This window comes from Fulmarus glacialis, unplaced genomic scaffold (genome assembly GCF_000690835.1).
Source record: "Fulmarus glacialis isolate BGI_N327 unplaced genomic scaffold, ASM69083v1 scaffold35504, whole genome shotgun sequence".
Classification (NCBI taxonomy): domain Eukaryota; kingdom Metazoa; phylum Chordata; class Aves; order Procellariiformes; family Procellariidae; genus Fulmarus; species Fulmarus glacialis.
The window spans coordinates 11881-39209 of NW_009209441.1; the positions used below are offsets into that span (position 1 = coordinate 11881).

The 27329-nt window shown below is 40.3% G+C and overlaps 1 protein-coding gene across 1 annotated transcript in view; it reads right to left on the reverse strand.

Moving 5' to 3' along the window:
- Positions 1–463: 463 nt before the first annotated feature.
- The window catches only part of LOC104069790 (ATP-binding cassette sub-family C member 9), a 75887-nt gene continuing 49021 nt past the window's right edge, over positions 464–27329 (reverse strand). Inside the window, exons 23-39 of the mRNA XM_009576827.1 lie at positions 26822–26947; positions 26138–26234; positions 23814–24043; positions 22739–22887; positions 21881–21950; positions 20888–21045; positions 17724–17816; positions 14881–14983; positions 12402–12503; positions 9451–9571; positions 8336–8466; positions 7670–7748; positions 4840–4948; positions 4520–4623; positions 3692–3825; positions 3269–3331; positions 464–983 (exon numbers count right to left, since the gene is read on the reverse strand). Coding sequence (XP_009575122.1) covers positions 846–983; positions 3269–3331; positions 3692–3825; positions 4520–4623; positions 4840–4948; positions 7670–7748; positions 8336–8466; positions 9451–9571; positions 12402–12503; positions 14881–14983; positions 17724–17816; positions 20888–21045; positions 21881–21950; positions 22739–22887; positions 23814–24043; positions 26138–26234; positions 26822–26947 — 2007 coding nt within the window. The 3' untranslated portion in view covers positions 464–845. The remainder of the gene's footprint in view (positions 984–3268; positions 3332–3691; positions 3826–4519; positions 4624–4839; positions 4949–7669; positions 7749–8335; positions 8467–9450; positions 9572–12401; positions 12504–14880; positions 14984–17723; positions 17817–20887; positions 21046–21880; positions 21951–22738; positions 22888–23813; positions 24044–26137; positions 26235–26821; positions 26948–27329) is intronic.

The window sequence follows — 27329 nt, forward strand, 5'->3', positions numbered from 1 at the left end:
TTAGTGGTTGGCTAATTACATGCCATTTTATGTAGAATATTTTAGTGGACATGTTTAAAAGATTGGCTAATATCAAGTTTATAAATTCAGATTATTTTTAATACAAAGTCTTAAGATATTGTACAAAATTCGTCTAGAAGCCTATCAAAGCATGCATAATTATAGGATGATTTGCATCTTTGACTGAAGAAAGTCTGCAGAACAAATGGTTTTAGGAATTGGCTGTAGGGAAGTCATCATTACACTGAAAAATAGTACTGTGCCAACTATTGTGTGCGAACTAAAGTGAAGGACAGGAAGAATTTCCTTATTTCTGATAAAATTCCTTTCCCTCATTCACTGCTCCTCCACTACAACTTAAAGAGCAAAGTTTATGCCTTTGGAATGCAGCAGAGTGCCCCAAGTGTTACGGGTTCGGATTTGTTTTTTTTTTCATTTTTCCCCTCTGGGGACACAATGCTTCTGGGGATCTCTCATTTCCTTGACAAACTGCACGATTTGATTGCTGGTTCCAGCATAGCATATGCAGTTTATAAGAGCAGTGCATTCTTTTGCTCTCTATAGAAGAAAATAAAGTCACTAAAAAGTCTAAGGAAAATGCCAAATTCCCAGGAAATAAAAACTTCTGCCTCTGTGTGTGTGTGAAGTTTAATAGCTTTTGAATGAAGTGACATTATTATTGCTTTGAGGCATACGTGTATTGCAATAGGTTTTATTATTTTGGAAGACGGACGTGTGAAGAAAGACGCTCTAAAAAAAAAGATAAAAGTGATGTTACATTGAATAGAAAATATTTGCATTTCATTTGTTTAAAAATAAGCTATTAAAATGCATCATGCGATTCTTCACATGTCAGCCCGGACAAATGAAGCAAAGATGCCGTCTTCTTGAGAAAGTAGGTTCTCAGGCGTATCATATTCTAAAATGTTCCCTCGCTTCATGACGATGACCAGGTCTGCCGTTAGGATGGTGTGAACCCGATGCTGCCGTAAAGAAAAGCATACGGAAGTTTTCGTTATGATAATTGTCACTGCAGTTCATTAATGGGCCTAATGCAAGGCATACCAAGTTGGTGAAAGGCTATCCTTGTTTACAGTGGTATTTGGAGTAGGTCCTTGTACTATATCTTTAATCTGAAGAGATCTCCAATTACTTTACAGCCTCTGGCACCAAGCCTGAAAATACTTAAGCATGCACTTCACTTTCAGTCCGCTAATTGCCATTATGGGCAGCACAGCTGTTGGAATAAATCGTACGGTGTCACTGAAATACATCTTCTCCTTTAGGAAATATGTGTGAGAAACATCCTGGGTGTGCCTGCCCTGTCAGGTGGCTTAGCGTCCTTGGGCTCTGTACCCTGACTGTCTGCTCTGCACCTATCTTAGGGCACTCCTGGGCTGTCTCCTTCTGTAAATCAATTAGCTCCCTCTAAGATTAAATTTGTGCGTGGTACAGGCAATATTTAGCCCCATAGGCAACAGGGATGAAACCAGGCTGCGTTTGATTTCAATGCCGTATGAATACAGCCAGGCAGGTATAGACAGGATGAACTCTACAAGTGTGATATTTCAATATAAAGGCTGAAGGTCAGGGATTACTTTATGGAGTGGATTCCTCTAACGTTGTAGATTCAATGTTAGCTGCCCGCCTAAGCTTTAGTTAAATATGATTAGCATAAATAGTCATGAAATTAAACAAACCCAGGAACCACACAATAAACACCTTCTTGCACTGTCGTCTCAGAAGTTGTGCAGTGGAAAGGAAGCAGAGTGAAAGGAAACTAAAGAGGTAAAAATAACTACCAAAGAGCCAGAAGTCTCGTGAACAGTGTGGACTGAGAGAGTCTACTTGTGAGTCTTCACCAAAGTGGTGAACAGGCCGTCCTCTTTGAGGAGTAAGTTTGAGGCAGTGTCACATTCAACTAGAAAGCCCTCAGAAAGGACTAGGACAATATTGGCGTCCAAGATGTGAGATACGCGATGCTGGAAAAAAGAAAAGAAAAACAGGTGGGTGAAGGAAGGATCAGCCATGAAAAGAGAGGAAGGAAACGAAGTCAACTCTGTGAGGAAAGCTAAATATTAACGCGTGCCATGTTGCGTGAGACACCGACTTTGGAAAGGCAAAGCAAAAGAAAAGTGAGATTTCAGTCAGAAGGACAATACTGAAAATTGGAATGGCACGTAACTGAAGGAGCATATGCTTACTGCTAGCATCTTCAGCATTTACACATCCAAGAACCTCAGAGCCTATTGTAAATGAGCTAGGTTAAGTGGCTTGCTTGACACAGACTAGTCACTGACAGACTTGAAACAAGAGTCCAGGAGGCATAGCTCTAATCTCTAACCGCAGGACTGGATTCCAGACAAAGCAAATGAAACAGCTGTTGAAACACGTATTTATCTGGTGGATAAAACATCTGTTTGTTGAGTAAGCCTGCCGTCACAAGGTGAAACACTGCGTATGCGTGTGCGTGCGTATGCATGTATATGTATGCACATACATGTGCATAGCTGCACAGATATATGGAACTTTTGAGCACTAGAAATGGCAGAAAAACAGGAAAAAATATCATAAACCCTTAATTGAACAGATACTCATTTTTGAGCAATTCCCATTGATTCCAATTTTTAAAACCTTTATCAAAAAACCAACTTTTTATTCTGAAAGAAAAGATAACCCAACTTGAGAAACCACACCAACAAGCTTTTGAAATCTCAGCTCCTTTTATAAATTTGTGCCATGATAGTAGACACTATACATGCACAGACTCCAGAGGCAAAATTCAAATCTAGATTTTGATGCAACTTTCAATAATGGTTTAACCCATGGGTTTGGTTTCAATTTTTTAGTGAGAATGACTTCAAATTTTCTTGGAAACAGTGTAGATGCTGAAGTTCCCTGTAAAATCCTTCTTCAAATCTAAGTGTTTTAGTTTGGCCCATTTGCAAGATAGCATTTACTGCAAAATTTCAGGTTGATAGTATGCGTCTTGACTTGCTCTAGTATCTGGGAATATTCTGACCTGTAAAATCCTTCTACAGATCTAAGTGTTTTAGTTTGGCCCATTTGCAAGATAGCATTTACTGCAAAATTTCAGGTTGATAGTATGCGTCTTGACTTGCTCTAGTATCTGGGAATATTCTAACCTTGTGTTTTAGTTTTATTTTTTGATGTTTTTAGTTTTATATAATGATGTTTAACTGGTGAAAGGCAAGATTAACTGCCTGAGGAATGAGGAAAGAGAGCATTTGCTGGCATCAATACTTACCGCTATTGTTACAACTGTGCGGTCTGCAAAGGCAGTCATCACAACCTTCTGCAAAATGTTCTCCTATCAAAGGAAAAGGCTTACTTCAGTTACTTCATCCTTTTATATTTTAATTCATGTGTCTTCAAGCACATAAGAGAGAGGACCATATTCCATACTATCTCTGGTCTGTGCACCAGATTCTCAGTAATGAAATGCCACACAGGGCATTTTCTAAAACATTTAATTTTGTCTTTTTTCCCCTCACCATAGGCATCAATCCCCAAAACACATCAACAGCAACGGCTGAAACCAAACACAAGAGAAAGGCAAAAAAGCTGTCAGTTTTTTCTGCTAAAGACATCTCATGGCTGACATTTAGGGAATATGATGCCTCCTTTCCTAGTAGATCCATGCATCGATGGTGCTAATTGCTATACTCACTGTGGCCATGTCAATAGATGCTGTGGCTTCATCCATGATGAGAATGCTACTCTTGCGGACAAAGGCTCGGGCCAGACAGAAAAGCTGCCTTTGCCCTACGCTGAAGTTCTCTCCTCCTTCTGTTACCATTGCATCTGTAATAAAATCAGTTACTTTGAATGTTGCACCACTGAAATGCTGTATATTCATACAGTCAGGACCCAGAGACTTTGAGTGGGCACCGTGAAAGCTTTGGTTGTGCACTATTCCAGGGTCAAGCAAAATCCCTGTAAAAGCCAAGAAGCATAATCTTGACTGAACACTGTAATGGAGTCATACCAAGAAAAGTGAGCACAGCTTCTTGGGAAAGGACCAATATATATCATTAAGCAAATATCTGGCACAAATAGTTAGCAAATCTGGTAGGCTGCTAACTAGTAATATGAAATACACTTAATATGGAAGGAAATATGTGAGTTTCCTTTGTGAACCAGATCTGAAATGATAAGGAAAATGCTCTGTCAGTGTTCTAGACAAGAGCTACAGCTCTGCTGGCAGAGTCAGATTCTGCTGAAGGAGCGGAGGTAAAACTGCTCTTTTTTAACTCTTTGCTGACTAGTCACCCCACTATGATGCTGAGGTGCTGCAGTATTTTTCTGCAATGAGTGGAAAACCAGACTACTCTTCAGCTTTTTAGTAAGAATATTCTGTCTAGCATAGAGACAGAATATTCATTAGGTGCCTGTCAACTCCTACATGATGGTTCAGAGTGTAAGATCCCATGTATCTATTTATACGTGTGCGTGCTCATTATTGGCCTATGTTCCCAGAGACTTGGTTCAGACATACCAAGGCCTCCTGGCAATGACTTGACCATGTTCTTCAACTGAGCGATCTCCAAAGCTTCCCAGAGTCTATCATCAGTGCACTTGCATTCTGGATCCAAATTAAAGCTGCAAAGAAAACCGTAACAGGAGTCTTGTTACTGCAATTACAGTTCATTCAGGTCTTCTGCAAAGGAACATTTTGGCATTGACTTCCCTTGGACAGACTGTGTAGACAGATTGGACTGAGCTAGAAGGTTCGTTCCCTTTTACATCCCTTCCTGTTCCCCAGTGCCCATCACAAACACGCCATGCAATGGTCACCCCCAGATGGCATACACCTACCGGATGGAGCCACTAAACAATATTGGATCCTGGAGAATAATGGAGAGTCGGGAACGGAGAGTATGAAGAGGCAATTTGCTGATGTCTATTCCGTCAATCACTATCCTCCCTGTTTAAAACAACATACAGAAGACATATGAGGGAATTGCACAAAGCATGTGATCTGCAGGTAGCAGACAGAAAGAGAAAACAGCTAGTTTGGGCTGGGCTCCAGGTGATGGGGCAGCGTGCCTCTGCGATCTCTCAGCACCGTTATGTAAACATGGGGAAGATGAATATATGTAGCAATGCAAGCCAGAGGGAACCCAGCTTATTAGTGACACTGTTGCCTTGGTCTCTTTCTTTTTTGTCCCCTCACCTTCTCTTAAAGGAAATACGTGGCTTCCATGCTATGTGATTAATGATAGAACCAGAAGGATAGTTTATTATGGGGCAACCTGAGCTTTACAGCCAAACAGAGCGAGAACGAGAGCAACTTATGTAATTAGCCACGGCCTGTGCCTTTCTCTGTTCCCCTTGACTTTAACAGTTGCAGAAGATATTTAATTTGAGATTGTGCACAATTTCTTTTGCATAATATATGTATGTATCTGCAACCTGTACATTAGGAGCCAAAACTATCCTTTGAACTCTAGAAGAAATGGGGTAGCATTTACTTTTTAACACGAGGCAGATCAGAAGAACAAAAAGGATGTCCTACTCTGTTTTAATACCATTCATGCTGGTTCCCACAGCTCAGTTTCATTTGAGTATTTGGTTGTGAATTAGCCACATACTGTTCTGCTAGCGTAGGATTACTGGAAGCAGTCCTATTAATCACTCCTTAACCTAATAGTTCATTCCCTGACAAGAAGTTGCTGTAACAGCTGGGATACTTGGTAAAGTAAGAGGATTTTTCCTTTTCTAGTCACTACTTCAGGTCAATGAGCATATGGATTTCATCTGAAAATCTGATTTATGATGTGCTGGGTATGGCAACTGCTGATATTCAGGCGAGGGAGATGGGCGAAACGTACAAGAAAGAAAGACTGGTTTGCTGCTCTGTAAGAAGAAGAGGGTGAGAAGGGCAGAAGGAATCTGGCAAATACATGGATATTCAAAGCTGTGCACATATGCCTCTTCTGTCATTCCCAATTGCCATGATACTGCATTTTGTAGATTACTCTATATGGCCCTATTCCGATGAAAGACTTAATCTCCACCGAGCAGGACTTCCATTAGTCTTATGCTTTTATTAGAAGTTCAGAGGAACCAAGATTTCATCTGTAGGGTGCAAAGTCCAATTGTTTTCAGACTTTTAGAAAGTCTGAATCAGGTCATAAGACTTCAGCATGAGACATTGGTGGTTGCATAAACTTAAGCAATTCCTTTCCTTCACAAATGAGGACATGAGAGAAGGTTAGCAGAAGATGAGGTGGACTAACGAGAGAAAAATTAATATGGCATGCGTTGGGAATAGGGGAATGCATTTTTGATAGAAGCCAGGGTGTTGAAGGAAAAGAGAAGAGCAGATGAGGAGACTTAAGGGAAAAAGTAAATTAGAGAGGAGTTAGGAAACCAGGAAAGTAATGAGGGGCAGCCAAGCAAGACAGAAGAGAAATGAGAGGTTGTTTGAACAGAGGGCAAGAAAAGGGAAACACTGAAGAACAAAGAAAGAAGTAACATGGAACCCATACAAATTCAAAGAAATAACAGAGCCATAAGAAACCAAGATGGACAACATGAATGAAATCTGGCTCCAGTAAAGTTACTCGAAATCTTGTTATGTAACTTTTATTAGAGCCACGACTCCACCCAGAAGTGGACCAGTGTAGAGGCCAAGTATAGGTCTAGCTGACAGAGAGAGAGGGATATGCACAAAGGATAAACAGAGCTTGGTTAGAAAAGACTTAGGCATTCCCATTGGGAAAAATCAGGCATACAGAAGGAACAGACAAAGAAAAGATACAGAAAGAAATTAAAGTAGAAGGAAACTTAAAGTTGGCCATAAATATAACTATTATTTGTTTGCACTATTTATATATATCCAGGAACCCTGGTCATGAATCAGAAACCTATTACCATAGATACATATAGGCACAGAACCACAACAAAAGCAAGTATTAGCTGCATCAGATTTACTTATCCTCTCGCATCCTACTGGGGTTTCCCTAGCAAACGTTTCACGTGCAATGGCTAAATTAGAAACATGGAAATCTTTGAAATAAAAAGATGACTCTCCAGGAGGTTTCCATATTCCTGCAATGGTACCCATGTATATGTATTATATATGCCAGAGTGCATATTGCTGCATACCAGTTCATTCCAATTAGCTGGGAGAGTGAAATACTGCAGGAGTGAAAACATAGCAAAATGTTTCCAAAACCTTCAGTCAGTTTCTGCTGTAGTTGTGGGAAATCACAATAAAATAAAAAATAAATATCAAGGGAAGGGACTTGTTAAGTTCTAGTTTCTATTCTGCTAACATTTTGACAGCTATCATAAGTTAATGCAGTTATTCTTTAGGGAGAAATTTAGAGAGGCTCCAGAGAGTTGCATATTTTTTCCTTCTATTTCAAAAATAACATATTGTTTTGTCAGAGCATACGCAAAAAAAATTTAAAAAAACTGGAAGTATAATGTGTGCGTAACCTTTCCTGGAAGAACCAAGCGCTACTCACAATAGGACACTTTGTACTTTGAAGGATCAGGCGTAACAAGCCCCATTCTAACCAAGTATCTTCAGAGCCAGAGAGCCAAGATATAAACTATCAAAAAGTCTCCTTGCTTCTTCTGAAGAAATAAGGGGGGAGCAGGTCAGGAGTGACAACATACTCCAGTCAAAACTAACCATCAAATATGTCCACCATTCTGAAGAACGCCAAAGACAGGGATGACTTGCCGCTGCCAGTACGACCACAGATCCCAACCTGCAAAAGAAAGCAAGACATTACTTATAGAGGGAAGCTGTAAATCAGACCTGCAGTCCTTTTGCGAAAGCTGGACTGGACTACCCTACTGGTGAGAAGAAAGGTCCTTCCCAACGGCCAGTGGCAGACACCAGGGAAAAACCAAAAGAGCATGGCAAGAACACTCCTTTTTTCTGCCTCTCAGCATTGTGAGGACTTGTCCCAGGAACATTTTTAAAACTTCAGCATTTTGACCTGGACTCGAATGGCACTATATGCTGAAATGTGAGATATTCTTGCATTTTTACTCAGTTCCAGTTTGGTGTTCATCTAATCTCATCTGGCCACCTAGGCTCACTCTGTGTGAGGGAGATGGACTTGGAAAGAAGTGGGACTCTCGGAAGGAAAACTGATCCCAGCCAAGAATAAGATGTCTCAGTGTAAGTTTCTTGACCCATGCCCAGGGACCTCAGAGAGGACCATCAATGTATGTAGCTGTCACTGCAAATTGTTGTTATTCTTGCTCTTCTGCCACCTTAGAAAAGAAAACACAATAAAGAAAGATCTGTTCCAGAATGGGGATGATAGGCAATTGCTTGACATGATACCTTTTGTCCTGGTTTGATATACGCCTTAACATGCTTAAGAACAGGCTTCAGGTTGTTTTCATATCGAACGCACAAATTTTCAATCTTGATTTCCCCCTCCTGGGGCCAGTCTTTGGGGACTTGAGAAGGATCTGAAGTAGTTACAGAAAAACAAACCAAAACGAATGCTATCAGAGGGTCACCCTTTATGACATTCCCCTTTCCCCCTCTCTCCTGTCTGTGGACCTTCCTGCAGCCACTCGAGACATGGAGTCCCACTTCCCTGCTGAGGGGGAGCTGGGAACTGCCTGGCGGGTACATTAGCACTTAGCTTCCAGATCTCCACACATAAGACGAGAGGGCAAATGCTAAAGTGGCTCTTGGCAATGAAACGGGGAGAAGCCAAACGAGCAAAGAATGTAGCGTCAGCGCAGCATTAACATCTTCTTCGGTCAGTAACCGGCACAGGAAGGGCAGTGCAAGCAAGAATGTTGTTACTGCCTTACAACATCAGCTGTTGACATTATTACAGCTCATATTTCATCCTGATTTGCGAATACGCAGCCAGGTTTTGTCTCCAGACTAAGGGGTTTGACTTTCCAGGGAAGCTTGCAGACCTGCGAGTTTTTTTGGCCTTGCACTTCAAGCACTTCTAAAGTACCAATCAAAGCCAATTTGAAATATGTGGAGTATGAACAGCAATGTGCAGTTCAGGGAAGAGTTGCTGAGGTCCCATTGCTAACATGCCCCTGTAGTCCCCATTTGCTGCAAAGATCAGAGATTTTGAAGCATGTGACTGATAGTGCATTTCTAATTTTTATCCATATTTTTGTTTTTTGAATAGGTGCATGGATATTTTGTTCATCCCATCTATAACTGTGCCCTAGTACTTTCTGATGGTACTACAGGGCCATGCTCTGCCTCCCTGGTGCTTGGTAGGGCTTTTTTAATGTTGACTGTCATGGGCTACATATTTCATAGCTGCTTTTGGCTATCCTTGTCACTCACATCAGTGGGAGTTCCTACATGTCAATGAGAACAGATTTTGGCCAAAGAGGCATATACATTTTACATGACCAAGTCTACCGTGCTTTCACATTACCACATTAAAACCCAAAAAGATTAGACTGCAATACCCAAGTAGCCATCATAGTTCTCCGACTCCATGTTCAGGAAGCTGTGCACTTTTTTTACTGCACCCATCTGCACCTCCAGATCAGCCAGATTCCTCACGACCCAGTTCAAATAGTTGGTTATCTGCATCACAAAATGAAAACAAGGACAGGGTTCAGCCTTCTGTCTGTTCATCTCCCTGTTTGCAAATAAAGGTTGGATAAATTTGTAATAGCCTTTGGCCTGACTCAGCACAGTGAGTCTCTTATTGACGTTACAACAGTTCAAGACTCAGTGCAACAGCATCAAATACGTAATAAGCCAGTCATACTCCAACACAAACAACCCTGGCATAGTAATTAATGCTCAGTATTCTTATCCTTGTTTTTTGAAGGAGAACTATGGAAAGGTTGTACCTACAGTCTGAAGATGTGACTGATTAAGGCAATCTCTTGTTCTCAGCATCTAGTAATCAGTACTGAAAGGCATTTTCTATCAGCACACAAACACAGAAAAAATCAGAATTGGAGGCACTGTTTGGAAATATTGCAATTTCTAATCTCTCAGAGACTGCAACTAAAGATTAAGAAAATTTACTATTTGCAAATATATTGAAAAGATTTGATGGGTATTTCATTTCTGTTTCCTTCTGTACATATTTAGATAATTCATTTCTCCTTCTCTGTGGAAAATGTGAGTTTCTTAACATAGAAATAGGTGAGAAATAATGTATTATCAGCTCAATGGTGTTTTCTTCTTTGTTTTTATTCCCTTTGTAATCAAAAGGATTTAATCGATAGTAAATCTATTAATTGTAGTAGATAATAGTTGAAAATTAGTTGTCTAACAATACCCAGTAGCTTAGAGAAACTGATGTCTAGTCAGGACTGACTATTTAAGGCTGAAAATTGTAAAGCAATTTACTGAATGTAGGTTCCTAAGTCTGTATTTAGGTGCTCATATAAAAAAGAAAAACTGATGTTATTAGGAACAGTTGATTGCCGAGCACCTTTAAAAACTGAGATACTTTACATGCCTGAATAAAGGTTTAGAAACTTAACTTAGACAGTGAAAACATCCTATACACGAACACATTCAGAGAAAGGTTTTGTCATTTATTTGTGGGAGATTTGCTGAATTTGCCAAATAAGAAGTTTAGTACGAATACATCACTCAGCCCCACTTCTTTTCCACTTACCTAATACTGATGCAATAGGCATACAGTAAATAATTTTCACTGAGATTCAGCAGTAACATTTGTTGTCAATTTAGGGGATTTAGTTGCTTGTTTTATCCTTAAGACAGAGTTATTCTAGGGTGTAGTGTGAAGTATTTTCTTCGTTGTTCAGAAACCCGCTCATTCTGTGTCCAGGTTTTGAGTCGGGAAGCTACGGAAATGGGTACGTTTGCAGATAAGCTAAACACTCTGCAGAACTGCTGCTTGCGGAGTAGCAGGCTGCAATCATAGATCTGGCAGATTTGATAACAGAGCCTGGCGTGCAAAGGGCTCTACCCATTATTTCAACCTTCATCGCAGTTGTGCAAGGGAGTTGGCAGTGTTTATACAAAGGGAGAGAATAAGCTCATGGATCTTTACTGTAAACACAATGTTGGTACAAACAGTTTGCTCTCATCCGGGTCCAAACATCAGCCCTCTCCTAGCTCCAAAGAGAAATGATACAAAAACCTGTGTCAGGGGACACAGGTAATGATCCAACTGCATTCCAAGTTTCATCAGTGTTATTGTGGGGCAGGAGAGAGACAGGTAATCACTTGGTGACTACAGCAGTTTTTCCTCTGCTATGCCAGACTTCAGCACATGGCTAATTTACACTAATGATCTGTTTGCAAGTACAGACTAAATACAAAGAAGCCAAAGATGATGCAGACATCTTGGCGCTTTCAGATCTCTGCTAATGAAGCAGGATTACCAGGAATGTTTTCAGAGTGAAGTTGAAGCACTGGGACTGATTCTCAGTTGCTGGCAGATTCTCACACTGCTGCAACAGCAGCACAAAGGGGATCTAAGGCCACCCTAAGGCAGCTGCCGACAACTTTCTGTTGTAACCACGGGCTCGACAGCATTTACGTGCAAAGCCAAATCTCAGTGTCAGACCCATGCCCATATCCCTCCCTCACACCAGTGCCATAAAGCAGCCACGTTTTTGCCGTGCCAACCATGATTTTAAAAATTCTTCCTGCCACTATCTTCACCCTGCTTTTGTCCCCACTTTCGTGGTTAATTCAGTGATATTTCTACTCTCTATGGTGATCATATTCACTCTGTGCTCAGCCTCTCTTATAGCTTAGTACACTAAATCACTGTTCCTTCTCCGTGACTCAGCTCAAATAGCTCAGTGCTAGTGATATAGTCAAAATGAATTGGCTAGCATGCCACCAAAACCTCATCGTTCCTAACCCCGTCTCCCCTGCTTTCCTACTGCTACCTGTCGTGATGAACCATGCCTACCAGCCCCAAAGGTCCCAATCGCCAAATCCATTCAGAATTGCATGGACAATATTGGACATCTGAGTAGTTTCCCTCCAAAGGCAGAACTGGTATTTCTGGTTCTTCAGCAATTATTTTATTTGTTCTTCGGTTAAAAATTACCCAGGTTATGACAGTCTGTGGAACAGTATTTTCTGGCAGGTTTTGCCATATACAGGCGGAACCAACACTGTGTTGTGCAAAACAGAGTGCACAGCAGGTCCTCTTACGCATTTTTAATTTTCCTGCTCTGCTTGGGAGCACGCAGGGCCTGGGAATGGACGTGTTTTTTTAATTGGCTCATAAAACCTGAAGCAAGTCCAAGTTGCCCTGAACTCTCTCAACTTTGGCTCAAATCCATTATTTGCAAGATTGTTTTTTTCAAGATTAAGAAAGCTGGAAGATAACCATGTATATGTATTTTTAAAAATATTATAAAATTAATATGTTGGTCTGAAAGTTCTTACTCTTTGCCTTGGTACATACCGTCAGAGCGTACAGGAGACCTAGCCCCACAAACCCCGAGTTAGGCCCTTCGGTGATGGAAGTGACAGCCGCAGTCAGAACTATACAAGCACCAAGGTAATCCTGGAACAAGAGAGAGGAGGAGAGAAAGATTCTAGGCAATATTAAAATGCAGCAACAAGAAAATTTCTTTAGTTGCACAGCAGGTTCACTTTACTGAGGATTATTTCTATACTGACACCTAGTTCTTAATTCTGGTTTGCTTTTCCTGGAAAAGGTCATACATTGTGATGCCCAAGCTGAAACACTCTAAAGGAACTTGCTGAACACAAGTGAAACAGGCCAGTATTTTCTGCAAATCCATTTGGGCTAGGGTACCTCGTTGTGGCCACCCCAAAAAGAGCAGGTATCAAAAAATCTAATGAGCACATAAAAAAAAAAAAAATCATAAGAATGGCATAACAATGACACTCCTAATTCCTATCACTAAAACAAATCAATTCCACTCTCTCCACTCTCCTTCAGGTCTTCTCAAACATGGATTTGCCTCCCCAAAAAAGAGAAGTATCAGTGACTTCACAAAGTCCATGAAGAATTTTGGTAGAATTTATACAGGTCATGCACATGTTTTATTGGCACAAGTGGGCAGACTGACATACAGTGTCTATGTCAGGCAATGGGACACTGTGCATGGTGAAGGCATCCCTAAGCCTGCTATACACTCACAGCCTGCAGTGAAACAGCATGTGGGTGTTGGCAGTGTGGACTCTGAAAGCAGTATAGCTGTGTAGTTGTGGTGCTGCAAATGAGCTACTAAGCCTTGCTCCTGCCACAGCACTTTGAGTTTCAGAGTGATTCCATGGTAGATACCTGAAGGATCTCAGCTCTGTTGCATGGTGATGACTTGCTTTACAGAAATTGCTGTGTAGGCTGTATTAGAAAAATCTGACTTCTCACAAGCTTTGCAGGAGCTTGAACCCATCTTCTTGATGTGTACCTCAGTTTTGAAGTGAAAGCCACATGTGATCTCATGTAGTTGTTAAGGTGCCAGACTGCTGGTGTAGGCACTATCCCACTGCTCCCTGCATTATATTTACTTTGGATTACAGGCTTAGCATTTTCCATCCATTTTTTCCCTCCTGTCTGATAATATCCTGCCTGGAATCTTTCCTTCTGAAATTTGAAATGAGGGCTGCCTAGTTCATCTGTCTGTAAAAAGTGTTGGTGAGCCAATGACAGACTTGAACTTAACATCTAGAGGGAAGTAGAAGCACAATGGTCTCGAGTCTCCATCAGCAGCTGGGACAGGATTTCACAGTTGCTATTAAATCCAACAAACTTTTGAGTGATATTAGTACCACTGTGCCACTAGGCAGAGCTAAATGAACTATTCCTTGGCAAGACCACATTATTTCTAATGCTATGACGAAGCGATGCATATTCTTGGATCAAATTCATTCCGCATGTAAGCAAGTCTAAGACTGAGAGACATTAACCGGCATTGCCACAGCTTATTCCAGGATTGGTTGTTGCTCTGTTATTTATCTGTTTTTGGTTTGGAAGCAAGTTCAGTTTGATCTTGGATGCTGTAGGAAGCTGAAAGCTTCATGCACAAGGGAAAGCTTTGCCATCATAAGAAATGGAGCACAACTTTGTTGCTCTACCAGCGTACCAGGAAACGAAGGTGAGGATATAGCCTTTGATGTGAGGATTAATCATGCCTGTTACTATTTGTGTCTAGAATCAGGTCACTGCTCTGTTTATTCATTGCTCTTTTAGTGTCAGGTGAATAAGGAAATCACAGTTACTTTGCTTTCCTTTTCTTGCCTTGCAGCTCAGGAGAGTTCCTCATGTGCTGTCCCTGGAGAGGCCCCATGAAAGCCAGCAGCCTGTCTCACTGGCAGTGGCTGTGTTGTGCCCTGCTGTCATTTGTTTTTCAGTTGGAGTCTAGTTCTGCCATCTTTCGTGATATTGAACAGTAAAAATCACAAACAGTATGGCCTCACAGCTGCGGTAAGGGCAGTGAAAAGGAGGGCTTTAAATTACAGCTGTGGGATTAAACCTGTCGCTGGAGAGAGACCTCAGGACCTGGAAGCTCCGTGGTGCCTAAACCAGCCCTGGCAGAATGATGGCACAGTTCACAAAACTACTAAAAAGCCATGCTCTGCTTTGAAAGTTCCTGCTGCAGCAGGTCTGCAGACGCTGCACAGTAGTAGAGAAAGCCTTATTTCAAGTTATGTAAATGTTTGTTCTTGCACTCTCTTCAGACGCTAGACATCACAACAGCAAAAGATGAGGGAGACTTGTATTTTCTTACTCCTGGCCAAGAAAGCTGAAAAAACCCTATGGGCTTAACATAAACAATCCTGATCTATTTTAAGAAACAGTGTGTATAATCTCATTGCAAGATTAATTCTCATTATTATCTTCTCTGCATCAGGCAAAGGCTCTGTTTGCTTCCAAGGTTTCAAAACCGTGGCTGGGACTAAACTGAACGTACCGTCCTGACCTCCAGCCATCTGTTGGCAGCCGACAGAAATAAGTAGGCAATGTTGTTCGTGTCCGTTAGTTCCAGCATACGTTGTTTAAATCTGGCTTCGTGCCTGCCAAGAGCAAAGTTGTTATATTACAACACATTACACACTCATGCACAAAAGGATGAAGCATTAAACTCTCCTCTTCCTCCCCTCCCCCCAAACCAAAACTTTTTGCCCTTCTGCTTTTGCCAAACTTTGGGTTAAAAACTCTTCCCCAAGGACCCGTACTTGCTGCCAGGGCTTTCTTTAACCAGGCAGAGCTACACGTACAATGGGGAGGAATTTGTTTGACAAGCAATTATGTTGGACTAGATTTTGGATCAGAGCCTGTCCCCTCGAAGAGACTGCAGTGCCAGGGTGCTAGGGACAGGTGTTAACTCCCCAGAGCACATCCGCTTTCATAGCTGTGGACGGTGGCTGCTGCTGCCCTCCAGTCCTCTCACAGGTGAGTGCTGCCGTGGCCCCTCGCTTCTTCCTCACAAGCCACTAGCAAGAGCAGAGGGCTCACCTGTCAGCTTAAAAACTGATTTCAGAAGTTACCTGGCCAGCTGCAGGAGTCTTCAACAGGAGTGACATCTCTAAGGTTTCAACTAATGTAGACTGTAGATTGATCGGTAGATCAATACCTTTCAGCTACGCAGCTCAGCTGTTTTCTCAGCCAGTCACACATTGCCTAAGCAACTCGGAAAACTACAGTGAGGGAGAGCTATAGGTAATTTCTGAATTACAAAAATGAGCGGTGTAACCTCCACTGTCACTTGTTTCTCTCTCCCCCACGTAATGCCCGTCGCGTTTAAAAACCAGTGCAAGGATGTCAGAGCGCCTAAGAGCCGAGGTATGCTTTGGGAGAGGAGGGGAAAATCTCTGTAAGCGTATTAAATTCATGGCGCCTTGCAGTACTTTAGGTATGACCTGCAGTCAGACGGAAGCCATTTCGTCATTTCATATTCTACTGCCTGTTAAATACCCTCACTTGAATAAACTAGTTGAACTTCATTCAGCAGCTTATGGTCTGTTTTATCATGGCAAGCTCTTCCATTTTAAAGTCTCAGGGCCCTGCTGTGAAGCACCTGTAACCCCTGTTCTGCCAGAAACATCTTTCTTTTTTTTTTTGCCTTTTCCCACTGATACTTTATTTCCCTCTGCACAGCTTGTAAACATGGCAAGCAACCTCCCCAAAACAGCAACTGGTAACAGTAATGACGCGGGGAGGAGCAAAGATGCACTGACTATTCTGCTTGTCTCCTTTCTGGCAGCAAAACTCCTGTTTTCCTAATGGAAAATCTGACACGCTCAATCTGTATCTTTTCATCCATGTCCAGCTCATCTTCTAGGCAGTTTTAGACTTTTATCCTGTCAGATGACAAACAGCAAAGGTCACTGAAATCGCTTTCTCATCCAACTGTACTACTTTGTGGTAAGTTATGTGAGGACCTGCTCTATTTTATCCTGGAACATACTGAACTCAGACTGCAGAGAATGACTAACAGGACTATTAGTAAATACGAGCTTGCTGACAAAAAACACTGGAGACTTCAGGTTTGGTTGACAGTGGAGCACAGACAGGGAAATGAAACGGCTTTGATTAGCACCAGAGATCCTGGAAAATTCAAGTGATGGTTACGATGCCTAGTCCTTCCCTAGGGCTGCCTTTTGCTCTCTGCCACCCAAGCCCACATTGCTGTTTTGTAAGGTAAAGAAGAGTTGAACGACTCCCAAGAAGTGCTAAGCTCCTTCATCCTTCTCAGGAGATAACGTGATGAAAGGCCACTCTGAACCTCTCAGGAAGCACACAGCATACATCAGCATCGGGCCTTAATTATGACTTACTGTTTCAATACATCATTCTGGTTGATAAAGCTTGTTACAACATTTCTTGTTGACACTGGCTCACACCTCTTCAACACAGCCACATTTTTGCTTGTCCTGCCACAGAACTTACCGCAGCACTCTGAACTAATAGCCTAGGTCCTAAAGCTAGCTTGAAGTCTAAAGCTAGATGAAGCAGTCTTAAGCTGATCAAATACGTGTGTAAATAGCACTGCAGCGTGATCCACACCGGTTTGAAATTCTACAGTGTACAGAATGAGTGCAAGTTACACTTACTGGGGGACAACATCAAGCTGGCACTTTGACAGAGTCATGCCAGCTACAATGTAGTGCATACACAAGGAGAATTTGGCTTATATTTCATATAGTAAGTAGAGAAAAAAAATACATGCATGGTTGGAAAAATTCTCTGAATCATCTGGAATTTATTTTTCGGTTTTGATTGACAAGGCTAGGTTTTACAATATTAAGATCAAGTTCTGTTCTGCCATAGTTTTCTTGGAAAGTCCCTCTAGTTGCCTACTGACTTTCAGTTGGAAAGTACTATAATGATGTTTCCTGCCTGAGGAGTGGGTTAAATACAGAGATGATTCAGGGGCACTTGAATAGCACAGCTTGTAGGATATAGTGGAGGGGTCTGAAGAAGTGATGCCTGTGCCTGCCTGGCAAAGGAGAGCTCCCTGCTGTCCAAGTAAGGCATGGTTAAACTAAACACCTTAAAAGTTTAAATACTGTATCCTAAAAGAGTCATCATCCATTCAGTGGAAAACCAATACAGATAAATTAGCGTGTTACTGAAAATATGCACAAATGTTTAGAGATGTGGCAAAGCAACAGGAAAACAAAAATTTCTTCCCTGTTTTGAGATAGCTTAATTAAAGTCTACCAAATCCAATAATTTGCCCTCAGACATGGTCCAACAAGCTGCACTGGCCAGAGCAGAACCCAAGCCTCTCTAATAATTTGTTTTACAGACCTGAATGCTCTGATGGTGGTAAGGCCTTCAGCTGTCTCAGAGAAGTGACAGAGTAAAGGTAGCTGGGTGCTGTCGTCAAGTTCCTGGAGGTCCCTGGGAGTACGAAAAACAACAGGCAGCCATTACAATGTAAACACCTCTGTCTGTGGAAATTTTACTGCGTAACAGACAAGAATAGACATTTTTGTATTGCACATACTCTTTCCAGGATCGCACAAAATAGTATTTCTATAGTATAGAAAGACACTGACATGAGAATATCACATTTCTCTTTTGCCATAGGAGCCTTTGAATCATCTCCCAGCCACCTCCACAGATCTAGCTTTTGGTCACAGCTAAGCTTCTCTTTGTCCCACAGCGGTAATGACATTATCACACCTCTCCTGGATAAAAACCTGCTGTCCATTTTAGCCAGATCCTAAATACATTTTATTCTCAAACATTCTAATTTATTAATATAATTAATATAATTAACTTAAATTCAGAACAGTTGATTTTCAACTTTATAGCATGTTATTTGTGGCTCTTACATCAGATATAAAATAGAGTTTGTGTATCTGCAAGTTTATCTATTTTAATGCAACTGTATGTATCAGCTGGCCTAACAAAAAGGGTGCCTTTCTCTATAAACTTTGCCTCATTTTGAGTATCTGTAAGTACCACGACATGCTGAATGTAAAATATAACAGACTGTAGCAGACCACCTGTTTGTAGTGTTAACATTATCACATTGGTTAAAATAGAGACAGCACTGACAGAGAAATAATATGAATGAGAAATTTCCTCAATTATTCAGCCATGGTATTTTCAAGACCTGCATGGAGCGATGATATTTAAGTCTAAAAAGTTCCAGTCTCCTGAAACAGGAATGTTTTCCCAACCACAGAGACGAATACATCTTTCTGTAATACTCTGGCATAGCAGCCAGTTATATAAACAGAAGAGAGGCCAGATCATTAGATATTTAAACTCGTTATTAAAATCCTACTGTGTTTGCACACTGTATTAGATAGGCCAGGAGAAATAACTGCTCCATGATGCTGAATGTTACAGTATACAGAACTGAATTTGCTGCTTATGTTTTGATGATAAGTACGCTCTCTTTCAAATTTATGATGGAAAATATACAGAAGTTTTTGAGAGATGTAATGGAAAATACAACAAAGAGTCAAAGTGCTGCAAGAAATATTGTAAATATTTGCATTTCTAAAAATTAGTGAAGCTTATATGCCTGGAAAGTACTGCATGCAAGTAAGTTATAAATACTGGCTGAAGCTATTCCTTCATCCTGCATTTCCCAAGACTATTTTTTCTAGAAATAAATTGGATTTATTAATTTCTATTGTGGATTGAAAGAACACAAGTCAACCCTGGATGCTTCACAAGTGATTTAAAAGATTTTAATTTAAACAGGTTTAAAAAAAAGCACTTGCTGAAACAGATTTTCTCAGAAAACTGTAAGGGAATAAAATGAATGAGGTTGTTATGGACTTGCAGAAGATCAGCGATTGCAGAGCCAATGGGTGCATGTGGGTGTGTGTGCTGACCTATAGGGGTGATCAACTTCTCGCTCGCTTGCATGGTATGGCTATTGGTACAGCATGTGAGAAAACCAGATTTGGAGACAGATGGAGACTTTACTCTCACATATGTATATCACAGAGAAAAACTGTAGTATTTCCCTGGGGTCTAATACATTAGATTTTGCCTACTTTTGTGTGTTTTAAGTAAGAAGTTTAAACGGTGTGCACTGCTATGTGTAGCAGGACAGGGTGACACTCAGAAGAACATAATGTATTTAAGAATGAAAACCAGGTCTCCTGATTCCTTAGCCACCTTGAGGCCTGGTGTACCGCCACGTAGAGCATTAGTTTGGAAACCTGGTAGGGAAAGAAAGAACAACTGAAAAATCTCAGAGAATTTAAGCAAATTATTTCAGAATTAGACATTTCTGTTTTGTGAATTCTGATTATAAAGTTTTCTTATGAATAAATCTCCTCAGAAATTCTGAGGAAAGCTGATGAAAAGGAGGCTAAAGTGAAGGCAAATTATTGATATGTTGCTCTGTGCCCCTCCTGCTCCATTGATTTAAGGGGAATAACTGACACAATTCTTTCGAATTTAAGCAAATTATTTCAGAATTAGACATTTCTGTTTTGTGAATTCTGATTATAAAGTTTTCTTATGAATAAATCTCCTCAGAAATTCTGAGGAAAGCTGATGAAAAGGAGGCTAAAGTGAAGGCAAATTATTGATATGTTGCTCTGTGCCCCTCCTGCTCCATTGATTTAAGGGGAATAACTGACACAATTCTTTCTCAGGCTACGTAAATAAGAGTATTGTCCATTAAGCCAACTGTACTGGAATGCTCCATTGAAAATCACCATGTCTCTTAACTGGATGCTACCAAACAGCATTTAATGCTTTACCATGTGCATACTGCAAAGACAGGGCCACAAGTGACAGATGCTAATGATGGTAGGTTATTTTGGCATCCCTGCAGGTCAGCAGGCACCTTGATGGGTGTTTTTATGTATCAGGAAGTGGAGTAAATCCAGCCAGAAATCTGGCTGATAAAAAAAAAAAGCATGACTGATTGAATTTAAGAAAAAACTTCGAATGGCTTGCATAAGATATTTTACTAAATAATATAATGGATTTAGCACTAGAAGCATGACTCTAAGAAACCATGACACTCTTTTTGCTGAAAAAAAGGTACTCTTTATAGCCAGCAAACCATTCTGAATAAGAAATGTTGCTGTACAGTTGAAATGACTTTCTGTGGAGACTTTTTTCCCTATATGAAGATGACGTTAATCCAGGAAGTTATTTTCCATTCTCTACTAACCCTCAAAAGGTCAAAGAGGAGCTTTGACCAGATGTGAGCTGGCTCAGTTGATTAACAAACTTCATGCTCATCTGACTCTATCGCCAACAGTGTACAAAAGTGATGCAACTAGCGTTACTTGCCCAAATACCCCATTTGTAGTCAGGTCAGCTGAAAACATCCTCCAATGTATGTCTCAAACTCATACCTCAGGATCAGAAGCAGGACGCCATGGCCATTTTCCCCTTATACTAGCTCCTATAACCTCACATTCCATCACAATTCTTATGTACAAATTTTTTAGAAGAAATTTTCAGGACAGTTTTTTAATACGTACTTGGAAGCAACTCTGAAGTATTTCTGGATGAAATAAAACGCTATCCCGAGAGGCACAAGAGCGACAAGGAACCATGGAGTGGCGTAGGAGATCATTCCGATGGCTGACAGGCAGAGCAAGGTGGACCGCGTAAGAGACTCCAGGGTAGGAGGAATGTGCTAGAGTGAAACAAAAAACAAACATAAGGCAAAAGTCACTGGCAGTACTACGATACGCCTTTTCCTATAGAGGACCATAGGGACAGTGGAATGATACCACTGTGCACTCATTGGTATTCTCTCTATATCAGGAGCCTTTATGCTTCTGTGGGTCTACTACTCAAATGTGCAGAGGTTAAAAAATGAGTCAGTAGGTTTTTTTCTGAAGGTTGGTGTTTCAAAGATCACGGGGAAATAGAAGCCATTTCCACATCATTTATATAACAGGCAAGAAAGAGAAAATTGTTCTTGATATGCCAAATATTTAAAGAAACAGCATGCTCTTTCTCAGAGCCTCTAAATTTTCCTTTCATGTTCCTGTCACTCTTACATTCAGGATTATTACTCATCCAAACATTTTAATTCACAGCCATAGTGAAAGCATCCCTTCCTCTCCCTGAATGCTCTAAATTCACATGTGCTACAGCCAGGATGGAACATCTATTTGTCACGTATTCTCCCATATAGTTAAAGTTATTATAGTCTACCCTGTTTCCTGTTTTGAGCCCAAAATCTGGTGTTTTGCTAATCCAGATCTTCCAACAGAAGCATATCCAATGCCTGCATATGAAGACATTAAGAGTCACCATCTCCCACCATGTTTATTCTAATGGTTACCTGCCCTCATTACTACAAATGTCTGTGTACTTTCTATTTTGAATTTGCCTATTATCATTCCCAGAGCCTGTTTTTGCTATGCCTTTCCCTACTGAATATTTTAATACATCATCTTATTAGCTGAGTGAAAATTTACAAAGCCAAGATGTAACAAAACAGAATATATTGATACGTCTACCTGATCAATGATATTTGTATCAGCAGAGAAGCGATTTAGAATTAGCCCCAATGGAGTCGTATCGAAAAATCTGTTGAACAAATTAAAAACAAAAAGTTACCTGAAAAGGAATTCCAGTTTTGGATAAAAAGCCCAGTCAGACAGAACACAGAGCTGTGTCCAGACATTTTCTAAAACCAAGCAGTAAATATGAATAACATAACACATCATAATGTCTGCATCCTGACTATCCAAATGCTTCTCTTGATCATCCCCTCCCCCCCAACTTTTAAGTCTCCTCTTCCAAAAACCTACCATCTTGCCCCCTGCTCTTTCATCCACGCTTCCTCAAGATTTAAGATCCCTTCCAAAGATCACAGCCTGTCCCTGGATGCTACTCAGCCTCCTGCATAGAACTGGGCACCAGGACTCTTGTTTAAGAACTGTGATAACTGTATTTATTATGCAGGCATCCTTTTGGCCATCCTGCTGCCTGTGAGAGACATGCACAGAACCCCTCCCTGGCCATCAGAAGAAACTTGGTGTCCACATCGTTTGATCCCATGCCCATTGCTCAGGGTTGGAGCTGGATGACCTGGAGCTAGAACTGCACTCAAGGATTTCCTTGACACCCCAGCCTTGAAGGGGGTGCCAGCTATCTGACACATTTCAGCCAGATAAAAAAGGGGGAAGAATGTCGCATGTTCTGACATGGAATTTCCCTCCCCCCCCTCACTTCACTAGTTATTTTCACTTTTTGAGGCCTTGAAGAAAACAGGGCAATTACAAGAGCTTTTCACAGGAGTATCCTCCTAGTTACAAAACCAGGACAGGTTTTTGCCATGTAGGTTTTCAGGAAGAATGTTATTTTTGCTGTACCTGATTGGTCCAAGGATGATCTTGTTGAGGAGATTATGGTGTAGGTTCTTGGCTGCTGTGAGACCCATCCACTCCACAGTCAAAGATGTGATGAGGCAAAGGACAATCCCTGCTCCAGAGAGGATGCTGAAGACAGCTACATGATAAGTCTAATAAAATGACAAATACATCAATCCTAGAAATAAAAATATATTTCTTTTTTCTACTAGGAAGTTCCCAAGGTACTTGGTACCAATCAGCTAGTATGTCACATCACTTATATTACATAATAATATTAATATAATCTTTGGGAAATAAAAGAACTATGATGGAACTGCAATTCATTAAGTTCACATAATTAAAGATCTGGCAGTTCTAAGATCCCTCAACCTACTGATGAGTACCCTTCAAGACCTTGAAGTGATAGTACTTAGAACTGTGAAGATAGACTAACTGGACAAATACAAAAGTATGCAAATTTTTAGCCAAGAAATTCAGATAACCAAAGTAGAACCTCTCAAGAATTAAGGCATTTGAGAGATGTTGGAAAGTTCCACTTTATTAAGTTCAAGCACCACTAAAATTCCCAGAGCAAATCCTAAACTAATCTGCCAGGGCTATAACATGTTTAAGCCTTCTGAAAGTTTACTAAGTGGATTCCAGTGAGGTATTTGTATATCAGTGAAATTTACAGCTATAAGCAGATTATATTTAAGCAGTATATTTGAAGATCTTTTTACTGGACAGCCAGTACTTAGGAAAATGGGGTCATTGACTTAGGTGTTAAAAAATCCAGATGGAAAAGTTTAGTATGAGATTCCTTCCTTTGAAAAGTCAATCATTTTTCTAACCTCAAACATGGTTCTGTTTCAGTTTTGCATGTTTGAAAAGATTGATAAAATTTGAATTGTCTTATGTTTTATCATAAACAATTCATCCACCCTATATAATAATCAATCTTACTATATCTATCTGTCTTTCCAATCTAGCTGGCTTCTAGATGAACAGCAAATAATTACTTTAGAACATTTTTAATTTTTTTGGCTGTCAAGCTGTCAAGCTCCAAGATATGGCCCACCTTATTTGTGCTTTTAACGTCATCAACGTTCCTGACTTCATTTGCATTGTCCATGGATGTCCACGTAGCAAGCCAATAGTCTATGGCCACTATAACTGAGTGTTTCAACAACTTTGAGAAAATCATCAGAAAGAGCAAGAAAAATCCTCCAGAGGTTAGGTATCTCCAGCAGGTTTTCCACGGCATCTTTGTTCTGAGCCTCAAGACAGTTGACATATTATCATCTTCATCTTCTTCCTCTTCTTCCTCTGTGACTCAGACATTTGATCAAGTTAGCTTGGATTCGGTACTAAGAATTATACCTGGTTTTACTGGATTTGGTTGACTTTTTTGTTTTGAATTTTAATTTTAATGGCAAAATTAAATTTGTCATTTAAAAACAGCAAACACTTCAGACATATTTTCATAAGACTTCCCCTGTGCTCTTTGAGCAACTCTATAGACTGTCAGTCTTTGACTAGTTACAGTTTTGGTAATAAATATTTTTGTAAGTCAGGTCCTCAGTACTGACTATTTATAGGAGAGACTAGGCCTTTCCCAACCTCTTCAGTTGCAGAGCAGAGCACTTTGGGTCACATGGAAGATTCTAGAAAACTCTCCAAAGCTTTCCATCCAGATGCTCTGTCATCTGTTGCATGACAGAACTCAATTTTTACTTTATTCCTGAGTCCAAAAGTCTTGTCTACATGAAAGAGCACAGGTGTGGGATTAATGTTTCTTCTAGTCCTACCTTTGACTATATGATAATTGTTCACATTATACTGAAATACAATTCTGCTATGGGAAATATATATTTAATAGATGCATAAACATTACATTTAAAAATATTTTTTTTCCAGATAATAAAAATATACATCACAGCTTGCAGGCTGCACTTGGGGAAGACAAATGTTGACCTGCTTTTGACAGCCCTGAACTGACAGCATTTCCACCCATTTCTGATTTTGAACATTAAAAATGAATTAGCAAGTGATTTGAAAGTTGAAATTCTACACTTTTTGGGACACAGAGACTTTGTGTACGTTCCCTAGGTCACATAATAAGTATGGATGACCTGGAATGCAATGTCAGGTTGTATTTCTGCCTTGAAGTTCCTGATATGTGTTTTATGATCTTAATGATGCGTTTTGCAGGCATTCTGTGGACTATATGGACATGTTGGTTTTTCCCTGTGTTTTCTATCTTACCCCACAAAGAAGAGATAGGTTTTTGGCAAGGCTTTCTTGACAGACCAAAAGGAGGAGCTTGGGAATGACCTCAATTTAAACTCCTCCAAGAATTTAACTGATAAAGTGTACTGATGACTGGACATAGTAAGAGGTGTTCTGCTCAGCTTTGCCAAATAAATATGAAGCCAACATAATATTTCCATCTCAGGGGCTTTAGGGTCCAGCTCTGCCTATTGTGCAGTGATTGGAAATCTCTTCAAAATGGAGCAATCCGGGACCTACACACCTATGACTTAAGATGACAATCCATCATGAGCATTGCGAGATGAAACACAAGGCAGCAGTAAAGAGCCTGCTAATAGCTAGTGTGTATTCTGCAATCACTCCAGCCAACATTGCCATGATAATCTCTGCAATTAGTGCTGCTGTTGAGTTAAGGTGAAGCCTACAGTTCACCTCTTCTCTTTCCTGGCACAAACTTACTGCTTGTCAGGACTGACTGGCGTGGTTTAGTATCCCAGGGATGTTCTTGATGGGTCTTGTTGACAGCTGCCAATATCCAACCATGTGTCGCCCTCCACCCCTCTTCCCGCTTTAAAAGTGACATGAATCTGAATCTGCAGCCTCTAAAACCACCAAGACTTGGGGGAACAAGAAGCTAAGCTTGAGAAAAAAGCCTAAAATTTCTCCCATAAATAGTCTCAGCTAAAAAAAAAAAGCAGATTAACTCCATATCCAAAAAGGATTTGAAAATAGCTACAAGTTTGATCACATGGTGATATATCAAGAGTCCAGAACAGATATCTCATGAGGGACACGGCTACAGATGATCTAACATTATTGCGCCAATGACTAGGCAGAGATACCTCAATTTGCACTAATAACAATTCTTACCGTTGTTTTACTTCTATCTCACCCCTCACTACCTCCAGGCAGTACGAGTTAGCAAAGAAATTAACTTGTTTTGGTACACCTTATCCTCACACAATGTTTAGAGAAATCTATGGAGAATCTCTTAAACAAGTCATACAGGTTGAAGTATTGGACTTTCCACTGTTACTACCAAGTGTCATCAACATCTTCATACTTCGTTGCTAAGAACTGCCAGCTGTTCAAGTGGAAAGGCAATGATACATAGTAATAGAATAAATAAAGCAAAATGATAAAACACACCTTCATCTTCATCTTCCAGTTGTGATTTGGATTCTCTGGGGTACATGGCTCTTCTAAGAGTTTTTCTCTCAAGAGTAGTCTGGTCAGCTTCCATATCCTGTAATAAGAAAACTTATTTATTAATTTGAGAGCTTAGCTGTCTGCCATTGTGGTAGCACCAACAGTAACCTCAAAGAGACTATTCAGATGATTTAGCTCACAGAATGCAAAAGCACAGTATTTTAGGATTTATCTTTCAGAAAATCCTGCCTTGTCCACTTTCTTCCCTCTCTCTTTCTTCCATTCTTTCATTCCCTCTCTTCTGGAATGATAAAAACTTCAAAAATAGTCTTTAGAGAATCCTAAATGCTCATGGCAATAACAGAATCAAAGGCTAAGAGATACTTTAGGAAGTCTGTTAGTCCGCCCCTTGCCCCAGCAAAGGATCAGTTGCGCATCGCATTTCAAAAGGATGTTTGCCTAATGTGTCCTTACATGTCCATATATATATATATGGATATGTATATATACCACACACGTCCTAGGCAACCTGTTCTGGTCCTTAAGGTTCTTTACAGTTCATGTGTTTTTTTTCCTAATGTCTAGTTTAAAATTTGCTTTCTGACATGGTTTGGTTTTTTTAGAAATTAACTGAAAAATATTTCTTTTCAGAAAGGTCATCCTTGCCCAAAGGCTCCTATTTACCTTTTCCAATTCTTGATCTTGGCGATTCATCAAAGTTTTCCAGTGTTCATATAGCTCAATATCCTTGTTTTGGATATCCTTTAATGTCCCTTCCCTAAGCACCATTCCATCCTTCATTGCTATGATCTAGGGGAGAAAGCATCCAATAGGTCTACTCAGCAACATAGATATCATAATCACTGACCTGGATCCTACAAGACATGTCTCAGTATTGGTGAGATTACCGTTATGCCAATTTCTGTGTTCATTTTATTCAATATTTTTTTAATAAATTCTTAAGTTTGTTGACACAGCTCATAAACTGAAACTTTTATAAGCCATGATTACCTGTACTTGTAAAAAACATGGACAAGACATAATAAGTAATAGTCATATTTGCAATTAAGTCATAATTCTCCAGTGGCTTTCAATCAAAAAACCTACACAAATAATGTAAAAATAAAATTGTTCCTTCTACTATAAAATCTGTATTATGTAAAGTGGCAGTTAGACACATGACGTGGGATTA